The sequence below is a fragment of the Fusarium redolens genome (genome assembly GCF_020744475.1).
Source record: "Fusarium redolens strain MPI-CAGE-AT-0023 chromosome Unknown BKA55scaffold_20, whole genome shotgun sequence".
Classification (NCBI taxonomy): domain Eukaryota; kingdom Fungi; phylum Ascomycota; class Sordariomycetes; order Hypocreales; family Nectriaceae; genus Fusarium; species Fusarium redolens.
The window spans coordinates 217,082-242,281 of record NW_025763683.1 but is presented as its reverse complement, the minus strand read 5'-3'; the positions used below and the strand labels follow the sequence as shown (position 1 = coordinate 242,281).

The 25,200-nt window shown below is 47.5% G+C and overlaps 5 protein-coding genes across 5 annotated transcripts; 2 read left to right on the top strand and 3 right to left on the bottom strand.

The window, feature by feature from the left end:
- Nucleotides 1-489: 489 nt before the first annotated feature.
- BKA55DRAFT_193299 (kinase-like domain-containing protein) lies at nucleotides 490-2,076 on the bottom strand. The gene is made up of 3 exons (XM_046185085.1): nucleotides 1,617-2,076; nucleotides 1,292-1,554; nucleotides 490-1,234 (listed from the first exon to the last, which is right to left on the bottom strand). Exons 1-3 carry the CDS (start codon nucleotides 1,920-1,922, stop codon nucleotides 589-591), a joined length of 1,215 nt encoding a protein of 404 aa, XP_046043594.1. The 5' UTR covers nucleotides 1,923-2,076; the 3' UTR covers nucleotides 490-588.
- A 1-nt stretch (nucleotide 2,077) lies between these two features.
- On the bottom strand, nucleotides 2,078-3,413 carry BKA55DRAFT_193298 (uncharacterized protein). Its single transcript, XM_046185084.1, has 2 exons — nucleotides 2,621-3,413; nucleotides 2,078-2,573 (listed from the first exon to the last, which is right to left on the bottom strand). Exons 1-2 carry the CDS (start codon nucleotides 3,332-3,334, stop codon nucleotides 2,487-2,489), a joined length of 801 nt encoding a protein of 266 aa, XP_046043593.1. The 5' UTR covers nucleotides 3,335-3,413; the 3' UTR covers nucleotides 2,078-2,486.
- A 789-nt stretch (nucleotides 3,414-4,202) lies between these two features.
- BKA55DRAFT_193206 (kinase-like domain-containing protein) lies at nucleotides 4,203-5,902 on the top strand. Its single transcript, XM_046185083.1, has 5 exons — nucleotides 4,203-4,712; nucleotides 4,768-4,865; nucleotides 4,921-5,447; nucleotides 5,506-5,688; nucleotides 5,741-5,902. Exons 1-4 carry the CDS (start codon nucleotides 4,368-4,370, stop codon nucleotides 5,661-5,663), a joined length of 1,128 nt encoding a protein of 375 aa, XP_046043592.1. The 5' UTR covers nucleotides 4,203-4,367; the 3' UTR covers nucleotides 5,664-5,688; nucleotides 5,741-5,902.
- A 4,303-nt stretch (nucleotides 5,903-10,205) lies between these two features.
- Nucleotides 10,206-13,595, top strand: BKA55DRAFT_193182 (uncharacterized protein). The gene is made up of 3 exons (XM_046185082.1): nucleotides 10,206-11,022; nucleotides 11,075-11,759; nucleotides 11,811-13,595. The coding sequence occupies exons 1-3, from the start codon at nucleotides 10,498-10,500 to the stop codon at nucleotides 13,283-13,285; spliced, it is 2,685 nt and encodes an 894-aa protein (XP_046043591.1). The 5' UTR covers nucleotides 10,206-10,497; the 3' UTR covers nucleotides 13,286-13,595.
- Nucleotides 13,596-22,206: 8,611 nt separating this feature from the next.
- BKA55DRAFT_524088 (kinase-like domain-containing protein) lies at nucleotides 22,207-23,742 on the bottom strand (the record flags this gene model as incomplete). The annotated part of the gene is made up of 2 exons (XM_046188696.1): nucleotides 22,207-23,275; nucleotides 23,336-23,742. 2 exons carry the CDS (start codon nucleotides 23,740-23,742, stop codon nucleotides 22,207-22,209), a joined length of 1,476 nt encoding a protein of 491 aa, XP_046043590.1.
- Nucleotides 23,743-25,200: the final 1,458 nt, after the last annotated feature.

Below are 25,200 nucleotides of genomic sequence, written 5' to 3'. Positions count from 1 at the left end.
AGCTGTGCCTTGATAACCGCCACAGACGCGGCGCGACGATACACAGCGCTTACAGGAGGGTTTGGCTTCGTCGCATTTGATCTTTCGGGCTCTTTATGAGTGGTTAGTACCAAGTTTACCTGCGGAGGCAGGGTAACGCACTTGCAGGTTCGGCAGCCCGTCTTGACATGGTGGCGAGTGGTTGATAGAGGCATATGTGGGGCTGTACCGAAGGAAGGACTGTGTATGATAAAGGTAAGTATCGAGTCGAGCGGGCAACTCGTTGGCTTTGGTGAGAAGATAATTTGCCGTGGCATTGATAAAGGACTCCAGTTCGTTCCAGTGACACAGAACGCGTGGATCGGCATCCTGTAATGACGATCACGCAGTGGGGCTGTTCCGAGCTTTGGACCAATAATAATGTTGATTGCGTATCAGTTTATGGACGGTTAGACATGGCGAGATGAAGCTGCTGTAAAGCATTACAGTTAAGCCATTTACATATATGCGATTTAAAGTAAAATTATAATTACTTAATAAAGAATTAATGGCTAATATTAAAGCTACTTAGTGAACGGGACCTAGCATGACCCTTCCACACTTTGTTCTTTAGTCGGAAGATCCAGAACTTTCGGAAGAATCTGAGTTCGAGTCAGAATCGCCGTCACTCAGTGCAGCACGGAAGGTTGCCTCCCAATCCCAATAACACCAGTCCACAGTTCGCCCTGCTTGTCGTTCCATGTTGTCTTCCGTGAAAGTTGACGTAATGTCTTCCAACTCATTCAAAATATGGCTCATATCGGGACGGTCAAAACCTCTGTGCGACAGGCAACGTGATATGACGCTACGTATGGTTCGCGGAACGATATGCCCGTCTTGAAGCTCCTTCTTCCCAGTTTTTTTATGATTAAGTTCAACGATATCTTCTGATGCACTAGCTCTGATATGGCTTGGTATTTCGACTGAACTAACGAGGGATCTACAGTTCAGAAGTTTGCATGCCACAACGCCGAAAGTAAAGACTTCAGCAGCGAAGGCGTCTTTGTTGGGTAGGCCCTGTAATTGTTCAGGTGCTCGAAAGTCAATGGCACCGTAGCTAGCAAAAGCAGTCTGACTGCTCATCAGGCTTGTTAGTTTTTGAGTCAGTTGTTTCCCTTCACCGAGGTCACTGATGAGGTAATTGAACGCGTGAGGAATTTCAACATCGTTTGGGTAGAATTCGTCCATAACAAGGATATTTTCCAAGTGTAAATCCCTATTTACAAAGATTAGCTTGTGAATCTTAGAAAGCTGCTCATGTTGGTCAGCATACCTGTGGACGACTCCATGTTTATGAATGAATGCTAGGCCAGTTGCGACAGAAACGAAGCAATCTGCTAGTGCTCTCCAAGAGTCATAGAATCTAAGGGGCGATAAATGCCATAGTAGGAATGGCTCAACATGGCCACGAGTGGCACGCTCAAATACAAAGAGCAGCCTAGGGTTCTCGTCTAGCAGAAGGCTCATTTGGGTGATCCCAAAAAACTTGACACAGCACATTGGCTGTGAGCCAAGGGCTGCATAGGTTGAATCCAACTAAGAATAGCTAGTCAGCAATGCTTTCGTACAAACAGCGGCTGATTACCGTGAGAACAGACCTCTTTCATAAACTTCTGTAACGAACAAGAAACCTGACAGTCATTTGGCGTGATCTCTTTCAAAACAACCTCAATTTGGCAAGGCATTGACGTCGAAAGAACCCCCCCTGGACGTTGCCAAGTTGATGCATAGACTCTACCATTGCGTCCTGACCCGATAGGACGGTTCCAATCAACTGGGGATAGTTGCTCTGCAGGAATGACTCTTAGTGAGTTTTCGAACAGTGGTTTGTATCCAGGCTCTAGTCCACGTAGTTCTTTGACATGGGTTCGATCTAGCGTTTCCGAGGCATGAGATTCAATCATGTTCCTAAGATGGGCTATAGCAGTAGCATGATCAAATGCAGCTGCTCTACCTCTGAATCGTAAGCCGGGTACAGTCTCTAGAACGAAAACTTCACCGTTGGGGCTTCTTGTTATTGCACAGTCATTCTAGGGAAAATGTTAGCATCATAACGAAGAACAGGCTAGTCAAGACTTTGGCTTACCCAGGTAGACCAGTACCTATCCAGCTCTGAGAGAAGCTTGCTATGTTCGAGTCGAGTCAACGAGAAGACTATTTTGCCGCTAACACTGTGGCCAGGAAGATTCCAACCAGTCCTCAATGTGTATGCAAAAGTCTCATCCTCAACATTTAGGTGGTGATTACAAGCGAATCCATCACGAGGTGGCTTCCAAGTCACCCATCCAACAATGACTTGTTCATTAATTGGATACCTGTCAGGTCCATGAAGGACGTCTTCCAGACTTGTCTTGGATATGTGATTCAAATCCTCCCATAGGATATAGCTCAGATACGTTCTCGGATCAGGGTATTGCTTGTTCGCAGCAACAAGAGAAAGCATAGCGCCCTACATAATAATCAGACATTTAACTCGCAGGCGCAATGCATAGGGTACTAAGTACTATGTGTTTGCTCGCCTGGGCTTCCTTCTCAGTGGGATTCAAGATACGCGCCTGTGGGGAATTAGCCTTGGTCTACAAAAAAATAGTCGAAGACGTACAATGAGCTCTTCATCTGAGAGTATGTTTGCAGGCTTTTTAGCTTTCTTGATTATTCGGTGAATGAAAGCATTTTGAGCCTGGAATTTATCGCCATGGCCGGTCTTCTGGTTAGGACTAACAGTATAGTGTTCAAGAAAGACATCGTGGTTGGTGACACTATCACTAATCATAGTAGCACTGAGAGGTGACAGACTATGAAGGAAATATATGCGGATCAAAGAGAAGATGTCAAACTTTCCGCGGTGGCGATCAAGTTCATCGGGAGTATCCCAGGGCCGGCCGAATTCGTCAACGATACTGTTCAAAGTCCTCCAATATTCTTGATCATTCGGATCAGGGACTGCTCTGATTGATAAAGACGGCTTCTCAGCCAAGTCATCGACAAAGGTGAAGTTCGCGTTTCGAATTTGCATCATTCGAGCACGATGCTTTGCAAAGTGGCCGTCATTCTCAAGCCCAAAGAAACATGCTTCATATGCCCGAGAACGGCTACCGCCAGCCTCAAAACGTAAAACATCCTCTTCGGTGTCAAGGTAATGTCTCAAGAGGTCTTGCAAGAGCTGACTCCATTTCCAGATCTCAAAAGACCTCAAGTCACTGCTCTGGTTTATGGTCCTTTCTTTACCAACGTATGCCTGGACTTCCATGACTAGACTCCTTTCGAAGTCCATCAAGGGGACGATATACGCTGTAGTCTCAACATAAGGCGACATTGTAAGATGTAGGTTGATAATTTTGAATTGGTGGGTTATGGATTTGTGCGAAGATATGATGGGTTTGGTGGAAACCACCAGTTTTCCGACTGCCACCCACAGCACAGTTATAGAAGATGACCAACATACAAGGTAGTGTGACGCTGAGACAGTGGCGTCCAATGGTAGTGAAACGCGTGGCATGGCTTGAAAGACATAATGAAACGATTCTGACTGGATGGGGCTCAGAGCCTGATTTTTAAGACCTGATAAGCACAGTTTCCAGAGCCTGATTTCCAAGAATCAACTCCTCCGGCAAACCCCCACGTACGTATCGCCACCTACTTCGCGGATCTGAAGAAATTACCTCGAAAGCTACAATGGCCGATCTGGCTCTCGCTGCTTACAACGGAGCCACTGATGTTTTTGACAGGCTCGAGCGGATTATTGGCCGAGCGAGGGAATTAGACAACCAGTGTAAAGAAATTGGTGACATCGTTTGTCTGTTGAGGGACATACTGCAAAAGAGGCCAACGTCCATAATCGACAGCAAGGTATTCCCAAAACTCTGTGTTGTACTCGATGGTGCTGAAAACTGCATCATTAACAGCCAAAATTCCAAGACCAACAAAGCTTTAGAAGTCTTCTGGCGCGACAGTTTACCCAGAGTTGAAAAAAGCCTTTTGGTCTGGACTACTTACTTGACGGCTGAGAACACAGTCTGTTCATCTTATCGCCTGGTACTTATGACTGGCTAACAGGGGAAAAGCTTGAGTTGAAAGAAGATGTTCTCAAATTGCTGGACGAAAGTCGGCTGCAACTTGATCGAACGGACCAGTATCATGCTGAGGTTCTGGATAAGCTCAGCATCCTTGAGGACATCAAGAACAATCAAGAAGGTATCGGTGCGACCGATGATGCAGTCGTGGACTTTGAAGATGGCGACGCGCGTCTCCAGATCACCACTGAAACATCAGAAGAGCTCGTTGGGACACTCCAAGTCTCAGACTCTCATTCAGTGTCCATCGTTTGTACTAAAGTCAAGGAGAGCTTAATGCGCGTCGGAGAAAAGGGTCCAAGGCATGTAGCAATTTACAGCAAACTCTCAGCACGTTGTCTGGTTCATCCATTCTACGGTATCGCAAGGTATAATGGAATGCGTTGGCTTGTGTTCCAAAACCTTCGAGGCTCTCCATCTCTAGCTAGCGCGCTCTCAGATGAGAGGTGTCTAGAGGAGGTCATGGATAGAGTCAAGGTGGCCGCTGATGTTGCAACAACGATGACTTACCTGCACTCAGTGGAGATCCTTCTCAAAAGCCTGACAGATCAAACGGTTCTGTTGGTAACCGAGAACTCGCAGTTGGTACCGTACTTGACGGAGATCGATCGAGCCAGGATGGTAGCTACTCATAACGCTCCTATTGATGAAAACCACTGATTTGATGGTTTGACAGATGAATGAGATAACGGGCGGAGAAAAGTACGATGCTCGATATGAAGCTCCAGAAAAGCAACAAATTCGGCAGCATACAATACAGACAGACATCTGGAGGTATGATCCCGCTTCGCCTTCCCTTTAACGACTAACCTTTTTAAACCGTATCCAGTCTTGGAGTCCTGATATGGCAATGTATCTCCCGAAAGCCGCCTTTCAGCATAAACAAAAAGGTTCTGCAAGGCGATCAAGTAACTGAGATTAGGGAATCAATTAAGGCCGGTACTCTTCCTTGGGATTCTGATCAAAGCGACCCAGTCTATGCTAAAGTTGCAAGTCTCGTGCGAAGATGCTGCAGCAAGGATCCTAGACAACGACCGTCGGCAATGGCTGTCAAGGATAGGCTGATCGAAATCCTGCAGGCACCTCCGATCCAACAACAGCTTCAAAACATGTCAGATGACGAGATAAATGAGCAGGTTTTCCAACTACTCGATGATGTGATCAAGGAAAATAAGTTACCTGCTGAGTGCCAGCTATCCACACTCCAAATCCAAAATCTCAAGAAACGCGCGGGTGAACGCGATGGTCGGGCTGCTTATCTCTTTGGAAGCGCTGTCTGGGAAGGCATAGCAGATCCAGGAGGCAATTGTCACCATGAGCCAATTCTGCTTACTCCTGGTCATGATCCAGGTGATGGTAAGACTTTGTATTTGTGGATGATCTTGATTCATTTGATACTGACGCTGCCTTACAGAACTTCGATGCCGTGTTGCGATCGAGTTTCTCGAGCTCGCTATTCGCAGGGATGAGAAACTCGCCTACAAGCCCCTTCGCGAAGCATATAAAAAGCTAGGAGAAATATGCAAGAGTCAACTTAAATTTCAAAAGACTTCAAAGCTTAGATATACTTAAGGTCGCTTCTATTCAAAATGTTAAGGCGTGTAGGCCCCTACTTAGCACAGGTAGCTAATACTAACCCTATTTACAAGGTCGCTCTTTTTCATTCTACCAGCGCGGAATTTTAAAGCTTATCCTCAATCTCTATGTAGAAGATCAGAAGAATGTTATTTACCCTAAAAGCCTGTACATATATTACTCTAACGCTTAAACGATATAGGTGAATGCATTAAGCTTAAAATAGAGACGCATGTCATATATGACAATCCTTCCACTGAGAAGAGTCATTTTTGTGGTTTTATGGTTTATGGTTTTATATAAGAATTTCTTCTGCTTCTAGCAATACCATCCACAACCCCTCTTTCGGCATAACCCCTCTTTCGGCATAACCCCTCTTTCGGCAAGCAAAATAAAAAAAGCTTCACCAAAACTCATCAACTTCACTTACACAAATATTGGCCAAAATAAATAGCTACTTGGAGGACAATGCCTTTGCTGATTATAGAAATGATTGGAGTTAACGATTGTAGCCCTCTAAGGCTGTGCGGGGTACGCGATGTATGCATACCGTGCTATAGAAATAGTGTTAATTCGATCATCAAGTTCTTCACCGCTCTTTTCTGTGTTTTTTGGCCTTTATCTGCGACAACATATGAAAATGCCTAGGTCAAGACTTCGATGGAAATACACAGAGGAAGACATGGCAGAGGCAATATTGGATGTTACTGATAATGGTTTTTCACCTCCTCAAGCCGCTCAGAGACGGGGAGTGCCTCGGAGCACTCTAATCGACAGACTTAACGGCCGCGGGGCCGTGAAAGAGCAGGTCCACCCTTATCGACGCTTGTCCAAGAGCCAAGAGGATAGGCTCGCTTTCTGGATACTCCGTCAGCAGTCTTTGGGCTATGCTCCGTCCCACAGTCAGATCCGCGCTTGCGTCATGGGCCTGCTGAGACAGCAGGGCGAACATCCCGACTTAGGACGCAACTGGGTGAACAAGTTTATCAATCGCCGTGCAGACCTAAAGACCAAGATGGGCAGACGTCAAGAAGCCAAGAGGTTCGACTCTTTCACACCTAGAGCGGTTCATTGGTACTTTGATATCAGGGAGGGCCAATATGGTTGGATCAAGCCTGAAAACACCGTCAACGTTGATGAAGGCGGTATTATGACTGGTTTCGGCAAGTATTCACCTCTATTACTTGTCGGTGCTTGCATTTTGACCGACTAATTATCTTCATTCAGGCCTAGATAGCTTAGTTGTTGGAAGCGCGGACCCGAAGCGCAAGGCCTTCCTCAAGGGACCACAGACTCGGAATTGGACTTCATTCATCGAAGCCGTCACTGCTGACGGCCGCGCTTTAGTTCCTGGCATAATATTCAAGGGGAAACAACTCCAGAAACAGTGGTTTCTTGATGAGTTCAAGCAGATAGCAGACTGGTATTATATAACATCGCCCAACGGGTGGACTGATGACCACATAGGCATTGAATGGCTTGAAAGAGTTTATCTGCCCCAGACTACGCCTGCCGACGACTCTGATGCGAGACTGATCATTTTAGATGGTCATGGAAGCCATGCAACAATATGTTCACTATTTTCCCCACCTCAAGATCAGTGCTGAGTGATGGAAGGATGAATGGATGGCCACGTGCTTTTTGAACAACGTTTATTGCTGCTATCTACCAGCACACTGCTCTCATGGACTCCAGCCACTGGACAATGGAGTATTTAATGCGTCGAAGGCTGCATATCGACGAGAGTTGGAAAAGTTCGCTTCGTTGACTGATTCCGCTCCAATGGACAAGGTCAATTTCATCAGGGCCTACGCCAAGGCTCGCCGAGTTGGAATGACCAAGAAGAACATACTGTCTGGCTGGAGGGTCACTGGGAACTGGCCAATTTCACGTGCGAAAGCGTTACGGCACCCTGAAATCCAACAAGATGGGCCAAACGGCAGCCCAAGAGTGACTCCTGAACCCAGGCCGTATCTTGGCTCGGACGATACGCCACAGACGAGCCGTCAAATTCGTGACCTTGGGTTGAACAAAACACCAAAGACGCGGAGACGGTATAACGTGATAGCCAAGGGCTTTGAAGCTCAACAGCAGACAGTAGCGGCGCATACGCAGAGGATTGCCAGCCTAGAAGAAGAATTGGCTCGGCTGAAAAGAGGGAAGAAGAGGAAGGCGGTGCCGAATCCTAACAAACGTTTTATGACTCTTGGAGAGACTCTAGCTAGTAAAGAGTGCATACCAGAAGGGGCGACTCGTTATATGCCTGTTGGGGTGGAATTTGTCTCTTCAAGCGAGCAAGAGTCAGAATCGGAGGCTGGTTCTGTCATCGAAGTCAGAGAGGAAAACATACCCCACCAACCACCCAGGCGGTCGCGGCGGGTGGCGAAAAAAACCAGAGTACAATAGATAAACCCTATTTATGATTTATGAAACGAAAAATTTCACGGATTTCTATCAATTCGGTCAAGTTCTGTGTAAGTGAAGTTGTTGATTTTTGGTGGTGGCTTTTTTATTTTGCTTGCCGAAAGAGGGGTTATGCCGAAAGAGGGGTTGTGGATGGTAAGGGATAAAGTTAGAGATAGCTTCTTATACTCTAGTAGCTATTAATAAGGTTATTAATTAAGTTAACGTACATGATAAGCGAAATGGTCAGATAAGCGAAATGGTCAGATAAGCGAAATGGTCACTTTTCTCGACCTCTAAACTAGAAATCGGAATAAAAACACAACAAATTAATTAATTAATTAAAACTACTCACTATACTCTTCCCCAGATGTCTCAATTATTACCTAACAGGTTCTTGCATTATGACCAGGCTTACCGCATATACCACAATGCCGAACCCTTGGTCGCGCCGACCTTCCTTGACCACCACTTCGGGATGATTCGGCCACTAACTGCGCATCAACATCCATCTGATCAATTACTTGCCTTCCTTCCTCTACTGTCATTACCCCTCTTTTCTGCAGTCGGGTCCTTCTTGCCCTCCGGCGCCGGCTTAATACCTCATTTGCCTGTTGAAGGTCTTGGACCTGACCCCGTAATAAGGTAACCTCATGCATAACTGCCTTTGTTCCCTTTGAAAGAGACTTCAGAGCGCCTAGGATTGACTCTGGGGAGCTGTTCTGATGCCTTCTAATTCGTCTTTCAATATATTCAGACTGAGACCCAGCCTCAAGCACGGTCTTTGGGGTCTTTGAGACCCAAGGTGTTGACGGGCTAGCCATCTCCTCAACTGGCGTTGGAGTCCGTTGCTGCATATCAAGCTTTGAGACCACATTTTCCGCATTAAGAGGAACAAGCCCAGCTCCTCTAAAGGCCGACTTGATATTTCTTTCTGTCATAGTGGCTTGAAATGCGGCATAAAAGGCCGGAAAGAACTCAGTCTTCGAAACGTGGGTTATAGAGCATCTGATCAAATGCTCTATTTCTCGACCGTAAGCATTCTTAAGAACGCTAAAGCACCCGACGTCAAGGGGCTGAAGTAGATGAGACGAATGAGGCGGCATACAAAGCCTAATGATCTTATTTTCCTCGCAATATCTCTCGAAGTCGATCGAGTGGTGGCTTTCATGCCCATCAAGGATTAAGAGACGATAGGAACCAGTTGATCGATTGGTCGTACACTGGTCAAAGTGCTTTAGCCACTCTAAACCGGTCTTATTATCGGTCCAGCCATTTTGGGTTGTTGTAATAGCCCAATCGCCCGGGAGGTTGCTTTCTCGGTACCAGTTGGCGAGGTGATATTGGCCCGCACCGATGATAAACGGCTGGACCGCCCAGCCATCTGCATTAATCGCCTGAATGACCGTAATCCATTCCCGGTTTCTAGGCTGCACTGATTTTGGTTTTCCACGCCTATCTGTACCTGTGACGACCATTCCGCTTGCAATCATGCCCATAAGAAAGCCAGTCTCGTCAACGTTATAGATATCATTTGATCGGATGCCATATTTCGCGATTGTATTCGACACAAGCGTAAACCAGTTACGGATAATAGTTGGATCTTCACACTTGGCTCTCTGGTAGTCGTATTTCCGAAAAGAACGCGTCTTAAGGTCTGGGTGTCGCTTGACGAAGTTTGAAGCCCAACGCGTGCCGACTGGTGGCGCGTCGCGGTCGGCAAGTAATTGATCAGCCATTTCTTTCACACTACATAGCCGGGGGGGAAATCCTCGCGAATCCAGGTCAAGAATAAACTGAATAAGAGTCTCTTCCTCTAAATCAGATAGTTTGCGTGAATTAGGCATTATATCGCGTCGAGCAGGAATGCCATTATATCGGTTAAGGAGGTTACTATAGCGAACTTTATAGATCTTTGCAGCGCGTCGAAGACTCAATTTTGGGTCATTCTGGTAGGCTTGAAGTGCAAGAATGATATTTGCCTCATTAATTGATTGTGGCATATTAGGTGGTTGAGAAATAAGTAATCAAATAGAAAGAGGAGAGATTGAGGGAAAAGTGACCATTTCGCTTATCTGACCATTTCGCTTATCATGTACGTTACAAGAATAATATTGTGATAAACGAAAGTGGAGCCCATTCCCAGCCGCCAATCTAACAATTACCCGTTGGCGTTTTAACTCTGACGCATCTCGGAGCTTTCTAGTCAAACATCCTATAATGACTATTAAACCTCCCTTTCACTTCTGACCACGCGCGACGTTCGTTTCGCGTAGGCATCAGACGATATTCCTTGCGCCAAGGAACTGCTACAGCGCGCGACCGGAGAACTGTAGCTAGTCAGCCAGTCATCGCCTCCAACCATTGCTACATTCCTTCGGACTCAGTCGCCGCGATTACTCACTTACATCCCCGAACGCTTTCCGGAATGGCACCTGAAGAAATTCTGCATCGGTTTAAAAAGGTCGAAGAGATAGTTGTCCGATGTAGTTCTAGGTTGTCAATTGCCAAATCTCCGGCTGAAATATACGAAGAGAGGACGGCAGATATCCGAGGGCGCATCACCCAGTCATGGACAAGCTTAGATTTAGCTCCGGCTTCAGAGAAATCGAGACTCCGAGACGATATCGTAGAGTTAGGTGGTCAGTTAAAAGAGCTGGAAATCAACTATGAGGCCGGCGCACAGGACGAGGAGAAGGCATATAACCAGGCGTTACAAGAGATCGTAGACACGCTCTGCTACGAACTACTAGAGATCATTGGACCTACCAAGATAGAATCATATTTACACAGCACCTCGGGCGAGGATTCTGCGCGGCAAGACTCCAACAATGTGGCTGTTACTTGTCAGCCACATGATACCACACTCCAAGGGATCCTCGCCAGAGAAGTGTACGTTTCTAAAGGAATGCCCGAGGACAGGTACTTGAGTTCGACGACAACTCCCGCAGGCGTAAATGCTCAACACATTGCCCACATTCATGATTGCTTACTGACTGTCATAGAACAAACGAAAGAGGACATCGCCAGAATCCATAGGAAGGAAGCGTCGTCAAGCCGAGAAAGGTGACCATCGTACCGACTTTGACAGTTCTATTATCTCTTCTACGGTTACAAGGTCTTCACAAAGACGAACACGGCATAGACACAGGAGATATGGCGATAACAGATCAACTAATGGCGAAGACTTTGAGGGTATCACGAACCCGGATGCCGGCAGCGTCTATCTTGCATTTTGGGGAAAGTCCAAAGACTGGTTAGCTGTGCTCCTGCTTCCGATGCAGAATCTTCCAAGTGTCGGCATTTCAGGCTCGATGGAAAGTCTCGGCCTAGCAGAGGTCCTCCCTAAGTGCTACTGCAACGAGCAAGGTAACTTTTCCTGGGCGGAGGGATATAACGATGGCGAATCTCTAGTCACGGAGCGTGAGTTCCCCGTGATGTACTTTGATGGTCAAAACTTTCCCGCCAAAAGCGCCGTCGGCTGGGTCTCTGCAAGAGATTTGAGACATTTCGACGCGACCAATAAGAACTCGCTTGTTCCTCACATACAATCGGTTCGCAAATTTCTCAAAGCTCGGGCAGAAAAACGTTCGCCAGAACAGGGAGTAGACGGGTCAAAGTCTGAAGCACCTGACACGACAGAACGGTCATCAACAGTGGCCAACAACAACCCACTTACGCCTCTGAAAGGTGAGTCGGATATATATTCCCTCGATAGACTGGAGCGCTTACCATATTCAGTTCCTCGTCAGCTTCACAGAACTCAGATGCCGGTTCCTGATCAGGATCAAGAGGAATCCAGCCCTTTGCCCGCAACTCAACCAGTTTCACCTTCAGACCACGTCACCCCGCATGGTTCCCCCACTCAGCGACAATCATTATCCGATCTTCGAAGCGAAGAGGAACAACAGCGTCGACTGGATCTAGGAGACGTCGCGATAGTTTGTCATGAGCTGAGACGACAGCTTGATGAGCCTTGTAATCTCTCTGAGCCCGCAAGCACTAACGCACTTTCGAATGCGACACAAGAAATTCGCCACGATGCCGACTTAGTAGTAATACATTGCAACGAAAGAGCAAATGGGGCCACTGCCCCTGGGGAAAACATGAGAGCTGGGGTATTTGGATTGTCTGGTTCAGAGCAAGCCCTTGGCGACGCTGTATGCCCATCGCATCCACCACCAAAAGAGTCATTTCCGGTGGAACCGATGTCAGAACCACTCAAAACGCCGGAATTCCAAGCAACAGAGACTTTCCTATCAAGCCCATCCATCCGAAATACTTCATCAGCAGCCCCAACGCAACCAGCCCCACTCTGCGTTCCACAGCAACATGCCCAACTTGAGATGGGTGGTCCTCACAGTAACCAACCCACCATCAATGCTACATGTCCGACAATAGAGGAGGGGCAGCAAGCACACCAAGCTCCAAATGTGGTTAAGAGCAGCAATGAGACATCAGACGTCGTTGTCGGCATGCCACACCTGCGCCCTGTGCCGTGTGATGCAGGTCATCCATATATAAGTCACACAGGAGCTCTGTATAACTTCGAAGCCTCCAAATCTGTGCTTGTGTTGCCACCGATCAGCTCTATGCTTGAGCAGGGAGTAAACAGCCATCTATCACAGGAGCCCTTCAATCAGGCGCCACCTCTAACCGATCAGCCAACATCTTTTCCAGCTCCATCGGTCCGGGTAACCACCAGTGCACCATCGCCGTCATTACCACCACCATTACTACGAACTCAGCCATTGTCGACCAAACTTACCACCCAATCGTCAGCTATTCAAGCATCGTCCAGTCAAGGATCAACTACCCAACATGCGCCTGCTCTTCCCCCTCAGGGCCAGAGCTGCGACTCGTTCCATACTCGAGTAGCGTCTTCGAGCACAACACCTGATCAGCATCACTTGACCAGTTCTGCAGGACCGACATCTGACTCGCATGACGGATGTAATACACAGGTTTCCTACGGGCTCGACGTGACTCTCCCAAAGGGTAATTGGTACAAAAATCTTCCTCGGGATCTGACCGAGTATCTAGAAAAGTATCAGCAGGATCACAACCTTAGCCTTGGGATCAATGGTCTGCGAATACAATCGGGTCATTACACATGTCCTTTCTGTAGCCAGCCAAAGAGGAAGCATTACGTACGCCCTGCCTCTTTCTCGAGCCACTTAGCACGCCACTGGGCTTCTCTCATGGAGAAGCAGTGAGGATATTGTCGATGTTTCGTATTGATTTCTGTTGCGGGGTTATAGCGTTGTGTTTCTCAGCGACAAAAGATCGGTGACGGATGCGGAATGGTGACTATAGGGGTTCTTTTTCTTGATTCAAGCGTGCTACAGTTGGCACATAATAGATTTTTATGAAGGTTGATCGAGTTATGCCTCACTTATCGTTTATGTAGATGTGAAAAAAGAGATAGACGCGTCCCTGAGAGCGACGAGATCCTACAGGTTTAAAACTGACAAAGCATCAGGGATGCTTCCTTAATTATCATCCTCCTAATCGAGTTCATTGTGAGTTTGATGATAAGAGTCGCAATCCTAGGACACGCAAAAAGGTTGTAATTCGCCATGCTAAAACGTGCAAACCATGTCCTTCTGTTTTTAATCTCTGATTGCCTTTCACCCGCTTGAGAACCCTTGCAATCGAACACAATCGTTCTATCTTCCTTGTTAGGGTATCGCGAAGCCCGTAGCCCCTCAACAAACTGGGAGATGGACAGCTCGATGAACCTTGGGTTTGACTCGCAAGTGCGTGACTTGAAGAGGGCCATTTTCAACGCAGCAGCTAGACTTTTGCAGCAGCTCTTTGACGAATATAAAATAAGAAGAAAGTTTGCCAGTCGCTCTACAGAGACGTTCTCACTTTGATGATGATGGAAATATCTCGTCTTCTAGATGGTAGTCTGTAGACGTCTCGTACAATGCTGAAACGAACCTGGAGGTCAAAATTGCCTAGAAGATACGAGCGTTCTTCTACTATAATGATCGTTCTGCTCACCACACGTTTTCCCGTTATTTCTGAACCATCGTTTCGGTCTGGACCGAGTCACCTTCTGGCCTGCCTTCATGGACCGCCAGGAGCATCAACAGCGTCTCCGGTCTTGTATCGCTTCAATAGATGTCTCTGACCCTATCCCACAGATATCAATCCCGGCAATTTCGTCTATGAAGGTCAAATTTGCGCCCACTCGTTACTTGGAGTAGATAGCAAGCTTTGTTGATTCCCTCTTATTCACACAGATGGCAGTATGCACCACCATACACTCGACCATATACTAGCCTGTTCGATATAGACGAGCTTCCATCTCCCTTGACAATAAGACCGCATTGCTGGCACACTAAGCAGCATCACCATCGATTCGGCGCTTAGGTAGCTGCGCAGCTTACTGGTAGACAAAGGCTTGGACGTCAGAATCATCGTGGATCCCCGTGTTTCAAGCAAGTAAGGACGTCTAGATGACGCTCTTCGTTGGTTAATATAGCACATGAAATTATAAGTCCCGAAATACGACTCTGTGTGTCTACAATCACTCACATGCAGCAGAGACTCTCATATAAGCTTTCGCACCAGTGACACTAGTACAATCCTAGACGTCTACCGATTACGTGTGGTCGTTGTGGCCTTCAAGAGATGGATCATGGATGTCTTTTAGCCGCGGACAACAAGACTGCGACCGTATTCAACGGGACCTATCATAGGGGGTATGGTACTTGTTTGTAAGAGTGGATGGTGGTGAGGAACAATGCCATAGGTTGGGCCCTTATGTATAATCGCGGATGAATATCTCGAGAGATCTCCAGGTTTTATTTCAAGTAGTGAAGCCAAGGAGGGTTTCTATCTTGAAGATGGTCAGGTCTGGATAGCCAGAACCGCCCCCGAAATGCTAATATATGCCACCCGCATAGAGGTTTGAGAACAAATAGATGTCTGAGCCTACTATGTTCGTATAACTATCGAATGCTTGAGAAACTAGACACGAACACGCCATAAGTCTCCTTCTAAATATAATCTTCCTAATCATACCTATATCTCATCGCCTGGACTTATCCAACTCGATGAGGGTCACACATCAAGTTTATCACCATCAAGTTTCGGACTATAAATCTTCGCCGTAATAGGAACCTCCAGAGCTCAGCAATAGGAAATCTAAAAAATGGTTACGCCTGAATTTATTGCAATAGGCTACGCTGTGACTCTAAAGACCACCAGAGCTAATTTGATATCGTGCTCTTACGTTACGCATATATCTAGTTATGAGGGAAGTTGTCGATAAAATATCACCGGTTATATTCTCCTGCCGCAATAATTGCTTGGACAGCAAGACCAAAGTTTGGGCCTTATTGTGGCCAACAGCGTACGTCTCCCCTCCCAAGCCGACTTATCCTACTCTGATCGCGTAACCTTTTTTTTCATCGTATGCCCAGAGCGTGTCGACTTGTGTATAATGTGCCGCAGCCTGAAGAACAACGAGCACGACGAGCGCTGATCCGCAGACACCTAAAGCCGTGACTAAACAGGAACAATTATGCATTTGTCGATGAGCAAATAGTGTTTTCCTAATCACTGAAAGATCACTCCGCCGCTTCATTGCAGCTTACATTCCTAACCCTAGACAGCGGAGCCCACCGATAATGTGGCGCGAATAGAGCCGCCAGGAGGCTTTTTAATTGGTATGGGTAATTATTTAAGGCCAGCGATCCTAATAGTGAGGCCTTCCGACTGCAGGTGGCTACTGGCAAAAGTGTGGGGAGATTTACCAGCATCAACTTAAAATGGCTCGTCAGCCCCACCGGACTACCGGAAGCGTGTTTGTTTGCGAAAGAAAATCTATCTCTTTAGGCGGCATAAAGCTCCGGCGGGGTCACGACAGGGGTGTAGGACCTATCAAAATGAGCGCTACTTGAAGTACATTCTCACACACCTAAATTTGCGTGTGATAGAAGTACCAGCAGTCAGCCGTGTTACAAATAGCTACATCACATACTTTGCAGCCGTACACGGTCTGCACCCTTCGTTCATTTCCTGATATCGGCTGTAGATAACCTCCTTTTTCCTTCTTCCTTTTAAAGGGTCGGGCTTGACCCTGCCGGAAGCCTTTGCAAGCTAGGCAGCTTGAATGTATGCCCCGATGGACATGATTGATATCTCTTTGTAGGTGAATTTGCCGTGCTTCTGTATCCTCGATGTCTTCTTCCATTCCTGTACGGCCTCTCTTCCTTATGTGACTTTCAGTTGCGTATCTGTTGAAAATGGCATTATAAATGCACTCCTTCCAAGCTTTAAGCGTGCTATAGGGCTTCCAACGAGGCTGCCGTGTTTTCTTCTGTAAAATGAAGCTATTCGCAAGTGCGACTTCAAGGAGGAAAGACCAAAGCAACGCTTGCCAAGGACCGCGCCGGAATCGGTGCTGATATGTTGTATAAGACCGTATCTGATCGCCGCGGTCAACATGATTCATTTCATCGTTATACTGAGCGGCAATAGTAGGAATAGGGATTATCTTGAAGCTATCACCATTAAAGACCTGCTGCAGGCGCTGTGACTCTGCCTTTGTGCCTCTTTTGGCGGGCTTTTTCCTCTTTTTTGGTGTGCGCTCATGAGGGGCTCCGCTAAGCACAGTTGAAAGGAAGAGCACGATGCTGCTATCTTTCCAAGCGATTTGGATGACCTAGGGAGAAAGGAAAAGGACAAATTAGTAAGGGAAATACAGGTAAAGCTGTCCATACCTGTTTATCTTGTGTCGGGATCAAATATACCTCATTATATTGCAAAGCTATGCCGTCAGGAGCTTTTCCGGTCTCTTTTATATGCTTCATCTCGGTGGTGATGCCGCAGTTAGGGCGTGCCGTGCCTGTGGCACCGTGGCCAAGCTGCCGAAGAAGGCGGAAGAGCTGCGGCGACGAGAAGAGGTTATCCGTGAAGACGTGATGTGTCTGCGTTGACAGCCTTTTCAGTAGGTGAACCACGACGCTTTGTGTATTGTTGAGAGGAATCTCGGTCCATAGCTTTCCCTTCTTGCCGTATGGCGTTGGTGTAGGTAGCTCGACTATAACAGCCTTGTATGGTGATGCCTTCACGTGCCAAAGCCACTGCAGAAAGAAGCCCTGTTGGGCGATAACCCAGACTTTGAACCCTACGGGCGTGGGTTTATTCTTGACGACTGTTGTCTCTTTTGATCTGCCTGTAAAAGGGATCATACACTCATCTACAGTGAGATTAGTCCCTGGAGAATAGAGCTCGATAGACACCCTTTGTATGTGATTAGACCACTCTTCAGCCGCTTGGAAGGTCTTTGGAAGGTCGCTCTCATCCCTCATATCGAGCTTGGTGTAGTCAAAAGTGCGGAAATACCTCGTGATCAGCTCGAACTTCCGTAACGGCATGAACTTGATGATTGAGTGAAGAGGGCGCTGATCTCCTAGGCTAGGGGACTTCCAATGGTCTTTGATCGATATTTCCCTATGAATTCCTAGGTAAATAAGGACCCCAAGCCATACATAAGCTGTTGCGGTGGAGATGCCTTCCCACTTGAGAATGCGGGACTGTTTGGAAAGGGGGGTATTCCAGTTGTCAATAACGGCATTTTTAAGTAAGTGAGCGACCCAGCTGTTGGTGTATTTAATCCATGATTGTACAAGGGAAATAGGTACGAAAAGCTGGAATAATTCAAGTGGTTCCTTGGGTAGAGGGTTGATCTTGAAATCACGATATTCTAGGTTAAAAGGTTGAAAATCATCACCGCAGCCCTCTTCGGGCGGAAAAATAGGCACGCCGGTGGGGTCATCAGCCGCCCTCAAAGGCAGGGTATCAAAGCTGTGATCATCTATATAATCAGGTATCTCTTGGGAGCTCATCGTTTTAATTAAGATGCGTTAGGGTCAATTTGTATGAGGATTTTGATGATTTTGGCTGTGTTGAATGAAGAAGCTGTCTGACGAGAACTTCACGTACCCCGCAGGTACTAGTGTTGTTAGTAAGCAAGGTGGGGCGAGTGACCTGCCGGAGCCTTATGCCGCTCAAAGAGATAAGATGAAACAAGAGGTGGGGCGCGAGAAGGAACATGCGACGTATCAGTAAAACCCTGTCACGCATTGCAAAATGGGACAAATATTAGGCTGCGCTATGACAATCTCTTGCGTGGGGTCGCTGTGCTCTCTATGTTGTCTCCTTTCTCTTCTCTCGAGAGTAGAGCAATCACATTGTGCTTCATCAGAGTGCAATTGTTGGTTGCACAGGTGCATGGGGGACAGATGAAAAGAGAAACGACTGCATATTCTCAATCGACGCCGACAGGAAAGCAACAGACCGCGACTACCCGAGCATCAGACTTGCCACCATCCTTGATGTGCATTGTCTAAGCCTTAGAAACTGCCAATCCTTCCCTTCATTAAACGCAGGGAAGAGCGGGGTAGTAAGACCTGCAGGGTTATTTTGAGGCGACAAGTTCAATTATAAGGGCGGATGAATGCGGCTGTGTGCCACCTTATCACCTAACGTATTTCACCGCCACCCCGTACACCCCCCCACCCCGCACACCACAACACCATCAACGCGTCATTAATACAATCCACTTCATTTACTTCTATAAAATTCAAATTAAATCCTTTTTTTTTTCTATCAGCGGAAATGAATTCGCAAGTATCAGATTATGAATATAGGATGTTATTAGCAGTAAAGGACCAAAAATTGATTGGATTGCGAGCTTCGGCGCGAAAACATTCGATCAAGCTGTCGACTTTGAGAGATCGATGCGCCGGAGCCCAAGACATCACAACGGCACGTCAGAAAGACTTGTCGCTAACGGTCATACAGGAGGAAGACCTTGTTAACTATATTATCGAGAGAGAGCGGGCTTTTCAGCCTCTGACGAAGCAGGAAATACACGACTTTGCACAAGCCTTGTCAGCGGTCAACGGGGACATCTCGTATCTCGGCAAGAACTGGGTCGACAGACTCATATCCCGCCATCAGACTATAGAAATGAAGCCATCGAGAGTCATAGATGCTGCGAGGAAGCGTTGCGTCACGAAGGAGACGCTTAGTGAGTACTATCACGGTCTCAACTGGGTTATCGAGTCCAAAAACATCTCACGGCAACATTCGTATAATGTCGACGAGACTGGGGTCCAAATAGGGGAAACCAACGGCGGGACTGTGGCCGGGACCGTCATGACATCTAGTTCAGAGCGTATCAAGTCAGACAATTCGACTTGGAGCTCGATATTGGAGTCTATATCAGCAGACGGACGGCGTCTCACCCCAACGGTCGTTTTTACCGGCGAAAACCTCCAAGGACAGTGGTTTCCGAGCGTTTTCCCTGACTGGAAGTACACTACGAGTCCTACGGGCTGGTCCAACGCCGACATCTTCCTCAAATGGTTTATGGAGGTATTTATACCAGAGACTACGCCGTCAGACCCGTCCCAATGGAGACTTTTAGTCCTGGACCAGCACAAGTCACACATAACAGCAGAATTGATGAAAAAGGCTTGGTTGAACAAGATTTGGCTCTCTTGGTTACCCTCACATTCTTCACATATTACACAGCCGCTCGATGTTGCCGTATTTGGACCGTTAAAACGGTACTATCGCCAATTGACCCGATTTTGGGCCTCATACGAAGCGACCTCGCCACATCAGCAACAACTATTCCTACAAGCTTATAAAGAGGCTTCCCGGAAAGCCCTGACTCGTAGGAACATAATAAATGGCTTCTCAGCCACTGGTCTATTCCCAATCGACATACAGAAGGCATTGCAATCTTTGAAGCCCAAAGAGAAGAAACGCAAGTCATTTGAAGCGCCTACAACACCAAGGAAGCGGCAGGTAGTTGCCGAGACCGTGTGGGTAACGCCTCAAGGAAGTAAAGATATCCAAAAACAGCTCCAAGAGGCTCAAAAAGACGGAAATCTATCAATTCGCGACTTCAATTGTATCCTGAAGAAGGCGATGAAGTCAATTGACCAGAAGAACAGCCAAATACAGCACCTAGAAGAGGAAAAAGCTATACTTAAAGCGTCAGCAGCAGCAAAAGCTCCTACAGGTCGAGTCCCCGTTCAATTTAACCCCAACCAAGCTTTTCCTGAGATTGAACAGATCATCACAGCACGAGATCAAGCCGAAAAGAATGTTTTACGTCAGGTTGAGGAAAACAGGCGAAAACCACGTAGAAAAAAGCCGCCAAAAATACCAACGGTTGAGAGTACATTCTTTAATCAGTATCCAAAATCTTAAATTAATTGAATAAATACTTGTTGTTATATAATTGATTGAAGTCATCTACAGATTCTGTTGTGAGGTTATCATGGGTGTGTGGGGTGGGGGGGTGTACGGGGTGGCGGTGAAATACGTTAGCACCTACCAATTATCACAAGACCTAACGCTAAAAAATCAAGGGTGGGGAGCTGAAAAGCCGGAATAAGCAGCCGGTCCCGTATCGTCTCGCAACATTCGATTCTTTTAGTCTAGATCGGACCGCCCCGGTGCAGATCTTTTAGCGGCCGGTGGAAGGGCTACGCTAGCTTGATGTGATGACAGAAAGCCCTGTTGTTGCTGCTGTCGGGGTCCGATTTAAGTTAGTCCCTGTAGGGCACCAGTGATCGCAATTGGCAGACTGGGCGGTGGAGCAAGAAAATTGAGAGCAGTGTGTTTGCGATTACCATCTAAAGAGCAGGGATCGCGCACGCTAGGTAGTGACCGTTCGTTTTCTTCGTGATCTAATTGGCTGAGCCCTTCCAAACACAACCGAAAACCGACAACCTAAACCCATCATTCATCCCTCCACGCATTACTGATATCTGATCAGATAGAAATGTTGTAGGTTCAGGGATTTTTGACCAACTCACTTGGATGATCAACTCACTTATCGCATACGTTATCACTAAGAATACATATTACAACATAGATGTAGGTATTAAAGTTAAAGTAATAGTATTTATACTTAGAGAATAATATCGACACGATGATGTATCTCGAATGATTGACAAAGTCGTAGCTGAATTGCTGATAGAGACCGTTGTCAGATTGTTGGGAGAAGTGTGAAGGGCAAGGATCACGACCATTGTAAATAACTTCACAGTTGCATGAACTCTAAATCGCAGGCAGCACCCTGCTGCCTAGACGATCGGCAGACTGAACATGAGTATAAGAGACCGACTCTCGTCGCTCCTTTAGATAGGAAATCAAGTGCTCATTTAATCTTGGCTATCCATCCGTACATGCGACAAGAATGCCGTTGTAGGCGCCTTCGGTATTAAAACCTGCTGTGATCTCTAAACGAGGTTACAGCTAACCTTTTGGCACGGTGTTTAACGCGCTGTGTTTTGCTTTTTATGCCGCAACAGTTAAAAACAGTCTATACCCGAATAAGTTTAGTCTTCTACTTTACATATTAGGCGCAGCATAAAACGCGGCCAACAGCCACATACTATGCCAGTGAGACTCCCAATGCAGGTTACGTTGGCCGGCCTGCATATTAGGTACCTACATGATAACGTGTACTGGATGGGCCGTTGGTTCTTGGAATCGCCACAATGAGAAGAGAGTCTATCAAAGCGAGCAGTCTTGAGGAACAGAATTCTTCCTTAATTCATACATCCTTCGCATACTATTTCTCAAGTCAGTGAAACACTATCGCCAACATTTTTAGGTCCGCCGTTTCTAAAACTTCATCACTCATAACTAACATAAACGTCTCCTCCAGTCTTGCTCAATCATGGACAGTCAGACTCGAGCGAGGTTTATGGCTGAACTGGATAAGTTGATACAAGATGCGACCGACAAGGACGCAGCCATTTCCAAGTTGACTAGCAATATCGAGTCGTTGAAGTTGCTGTCCAAACAAGGTTCCAGTCCGCGGACGAAAAGAGGAAGAGCAGAGGCACAAGACGTTGATACCCAAATCGAGGAAATGGAGAGAGAGGCGGCCCAACTCAGAGAGATCTCACGAGGGCTATGGCTGAAGGTCAACGAGATGCAGGCGCAACAACGTGTATGAAACTAGTGAGGTCCATTGCTCGCTTGTCAGGCGTGGTTGAAATCTAAACCGCTCTTTGGAAGGCAGAGGTTATACAGATATGGTAATGAGAGCAAGTGGGAGGCACACAAAATATCCAGTTATCGTCAGTTATGGCTGTGCGATAGCTCCCTTTTTCAACTCATCAATCGTAGCCCGACTCTCCTGCAGCAAGCGCTGGATTGCCTCTTCGCGCCCTTCCACATTAAGATTGTGCGTATCGAGATACTGGGCGAAGCTCTGTGATACTCCCAGGCGCTGATCCACGTCTGCTTGTAGCTGTATATTGCCAGGAATAGGGATGTCACACAGTCCAGTGACGTAGGGCATGACCTTTTCCCAGAAAACAAAGTCAAGCTCGGCCGGATCCATAAGTATGTGGGATAATGACCAAGCAAGGGGGTCTCTGGAGCCCCAATCAGCCGCAAGTTGAGAGTGGTACTCCGACTTCTCTTCCATAGAAGATAGAACATGTTTGAAATCGGACGTTAGGTCAGCTAGTCCCAAGTCATTGCCTGTGATCCATGTCGGGGGGACGGAGACACACCGCGGGACGCTTGCCGCGAACTCCCAATCGATGATACCGCATATATTAAGCTCATCGTCTACGAGGATGTTGCCGGGGCGAAGGTCGGGATGCGTTAGAAAGAATGTCCGGCTGGTCGAGTCGACGCCGATTCTGCTTTGGACCTCTGGCTGACGGATATATCGTTGCGCAAACTCCTCTCGCTCAGCCTGCTTATGATCCAGATCTTTGTAAGGCATTGTCCACATATGCTGAAGGACACGACATTGCTCATCGAAGAATTCTGTTGCACTCGTAGTCACAACGCGTGACATTGTGTATCCGGCCGCTTGGAGTTCGTTCTTGCGGATCGAGAAGGCACCGACAATGTCCGGTGGATTTTCAAGTTCAACATCTTCGTTGTTGCTCGGCATTAGCGATCCTCCCCGTGTGAAGGGGAGTTTTCGAAGTTCTGCAAAGACATCGATCAATTGCTGAAGAAAAAGTCGACGGCGAGGTTCTGGACTGGTCTCTAGCGCTTTCCTGGTCAATTGCTGACCTTCGACGTATTCCGTGATCATGAAGACTTGATGCTCCGAGGTATCACGACAGAGCCGGCTTCGACCGTATGCATACACTTGGGGAACGGGGATGTTTGTATTGCGTCGCACGTAGCTGCGAGGACAGTATTAGTCGAGGGTGAAGGTAGTGCGCTTCAGACTGGGAGACACTGACTGCATTGTGCAAACTTCGCTTCGTATTTTGTTCCACGCATCGTGTACTGCTGGCTCAAGAGAAAGCCGCACGATGCGCGTAGAGCCGTCGGTAAACTCAAGCACGAAGCAGCCATTGAAACTGCCTCGATGTCGGGCCTTGATTTCACATGGCAGACTGTTGATGTGATGCTGGGTCCCTAGTGCCCGGATGGCATCATCATCGATGGATCGGAAGAATGTATCGGTGCGACGATAGATCTGCTGCTCTGTCAAAGGCCACGCATGTTGGAGTGTAATTGCTGTTGCCGGCTGTCGAAAACCGGTGATGAAGACTAGCGGAAGTCGCAGGATATTGTAGATAAATCTGACGGAGGATGTCCAGGTTGTCGAGATAGCAAAGAGACTGCGATTAATAAACCAGAACATCGCATTGCATAGAATATAGGCTCGTCGTTCGGCATGGATGCGATCGTGGAGAGAGAGGTCGCGGGTAATAACGTGTTTCATGAAGGGTGGAGCCCCCGAATAATTGTTGTAGTAGTAGTAGTAGTATTTATTATGCCCGGGAGAACGGACCTCATAGGGCCTGTGGCTACGCTAAGCTATTCACGTATTCCCCACTTTTCGTCCATTCTACACAAAAGAAAGCCCTACTGCTCTTCCTGTTCTTACTTTTCTAGCCCCGTTTGCTTGACACTGCTTGACAGACCTGCTTGAAGGCCAACCAATACCATCTCCAAGTGTTCAGCATCCTATCTTCAGCAGCTGAAGCATGGTCTGTCAACTTGAGGCTGTTTGTTGTTAGTAATCAGCTGTGATGTTAATATTAGTAGTCATTTGTTTTCTCCTTCTCAAACTCCTTCCTGGCTCAATCTTCCTGTCGCCATCGCAAATTTGACTGTCGCTCGCACCGCCTCCAGGTTAGGTCTCCACTTTGCTCCGTCTGACGCCGACTTTCCACCTAGAAAGAAGGAAAGGTTGCCCATCATGTTTTGTCCTACTCGACGCATGGCATCACGCTCTGCTTCCCATCTTGTGCATCGGAACAGAAAATGCTCCATTGTCTCTGGTCCACATCCACATTCACACATGTCCGACTCTGCGGCCCCGATCTTGTTGAGGTAGCTGTTGGTCTTCGCCATTCCCGTGCGGAGCTGCGAGAGCACTCCGGCTTCTCGTCTCTTGCAAATGTCGTATAGTGCTTGCGTATGTTTGCCTGGTAGGGCCCGATCTATCCGTTTGGAGTAGTTGCCTACATTGTTGGGTAGTTTCCGTTGCTGATGCAGCTGCGACACTGCCAGCCTGAGCCGCGTGGAGCGGACCTGGTACGGTAGCGATTGCGGCGTGCATCCCGCTCTGGTAGCCTTCTTGGCTTGTCTCTTTGCTTCACGACTCATGCTGAGGTCATCGTCTCTGGATGGTACCCAGATCATCTTGACTCTATTGTTTCCCTTTCTCAGTCGCTCGATGTGCTCGTAGATCTGACGGATGGAGGTCTGGCCTGATTGCTGTTGCGGTCGGGCAATCGCCTTGAGTGACGACTGGCTACTTGACAGCACCGTAAGCTCTCGACATTGTAGACCATCCGGCATGCATCGCAATGCCATCGCTATCGCCTCCAGCTCGGCGGTGTACGGGTTCTGATCGTCTCGTGACCCGAGCGTGGCCGAGTACCTGGCCACTATCCTGTCTGTTTGACCAGGCGATCTTTGGGCCACGATGCCGCCCATACCCACTAGACCTCCCCTGTCGGAAGCACTGGTCGCGATGACAATGTCGTTGACGTTCTTTGCAGCTATTTTCGCCGCTTCACGATCGGCCTCGCGTACAAGCGGCACCCGGTTGTACCACGGTGGTACCGCATAGGCCTCAATCGTTTCCATC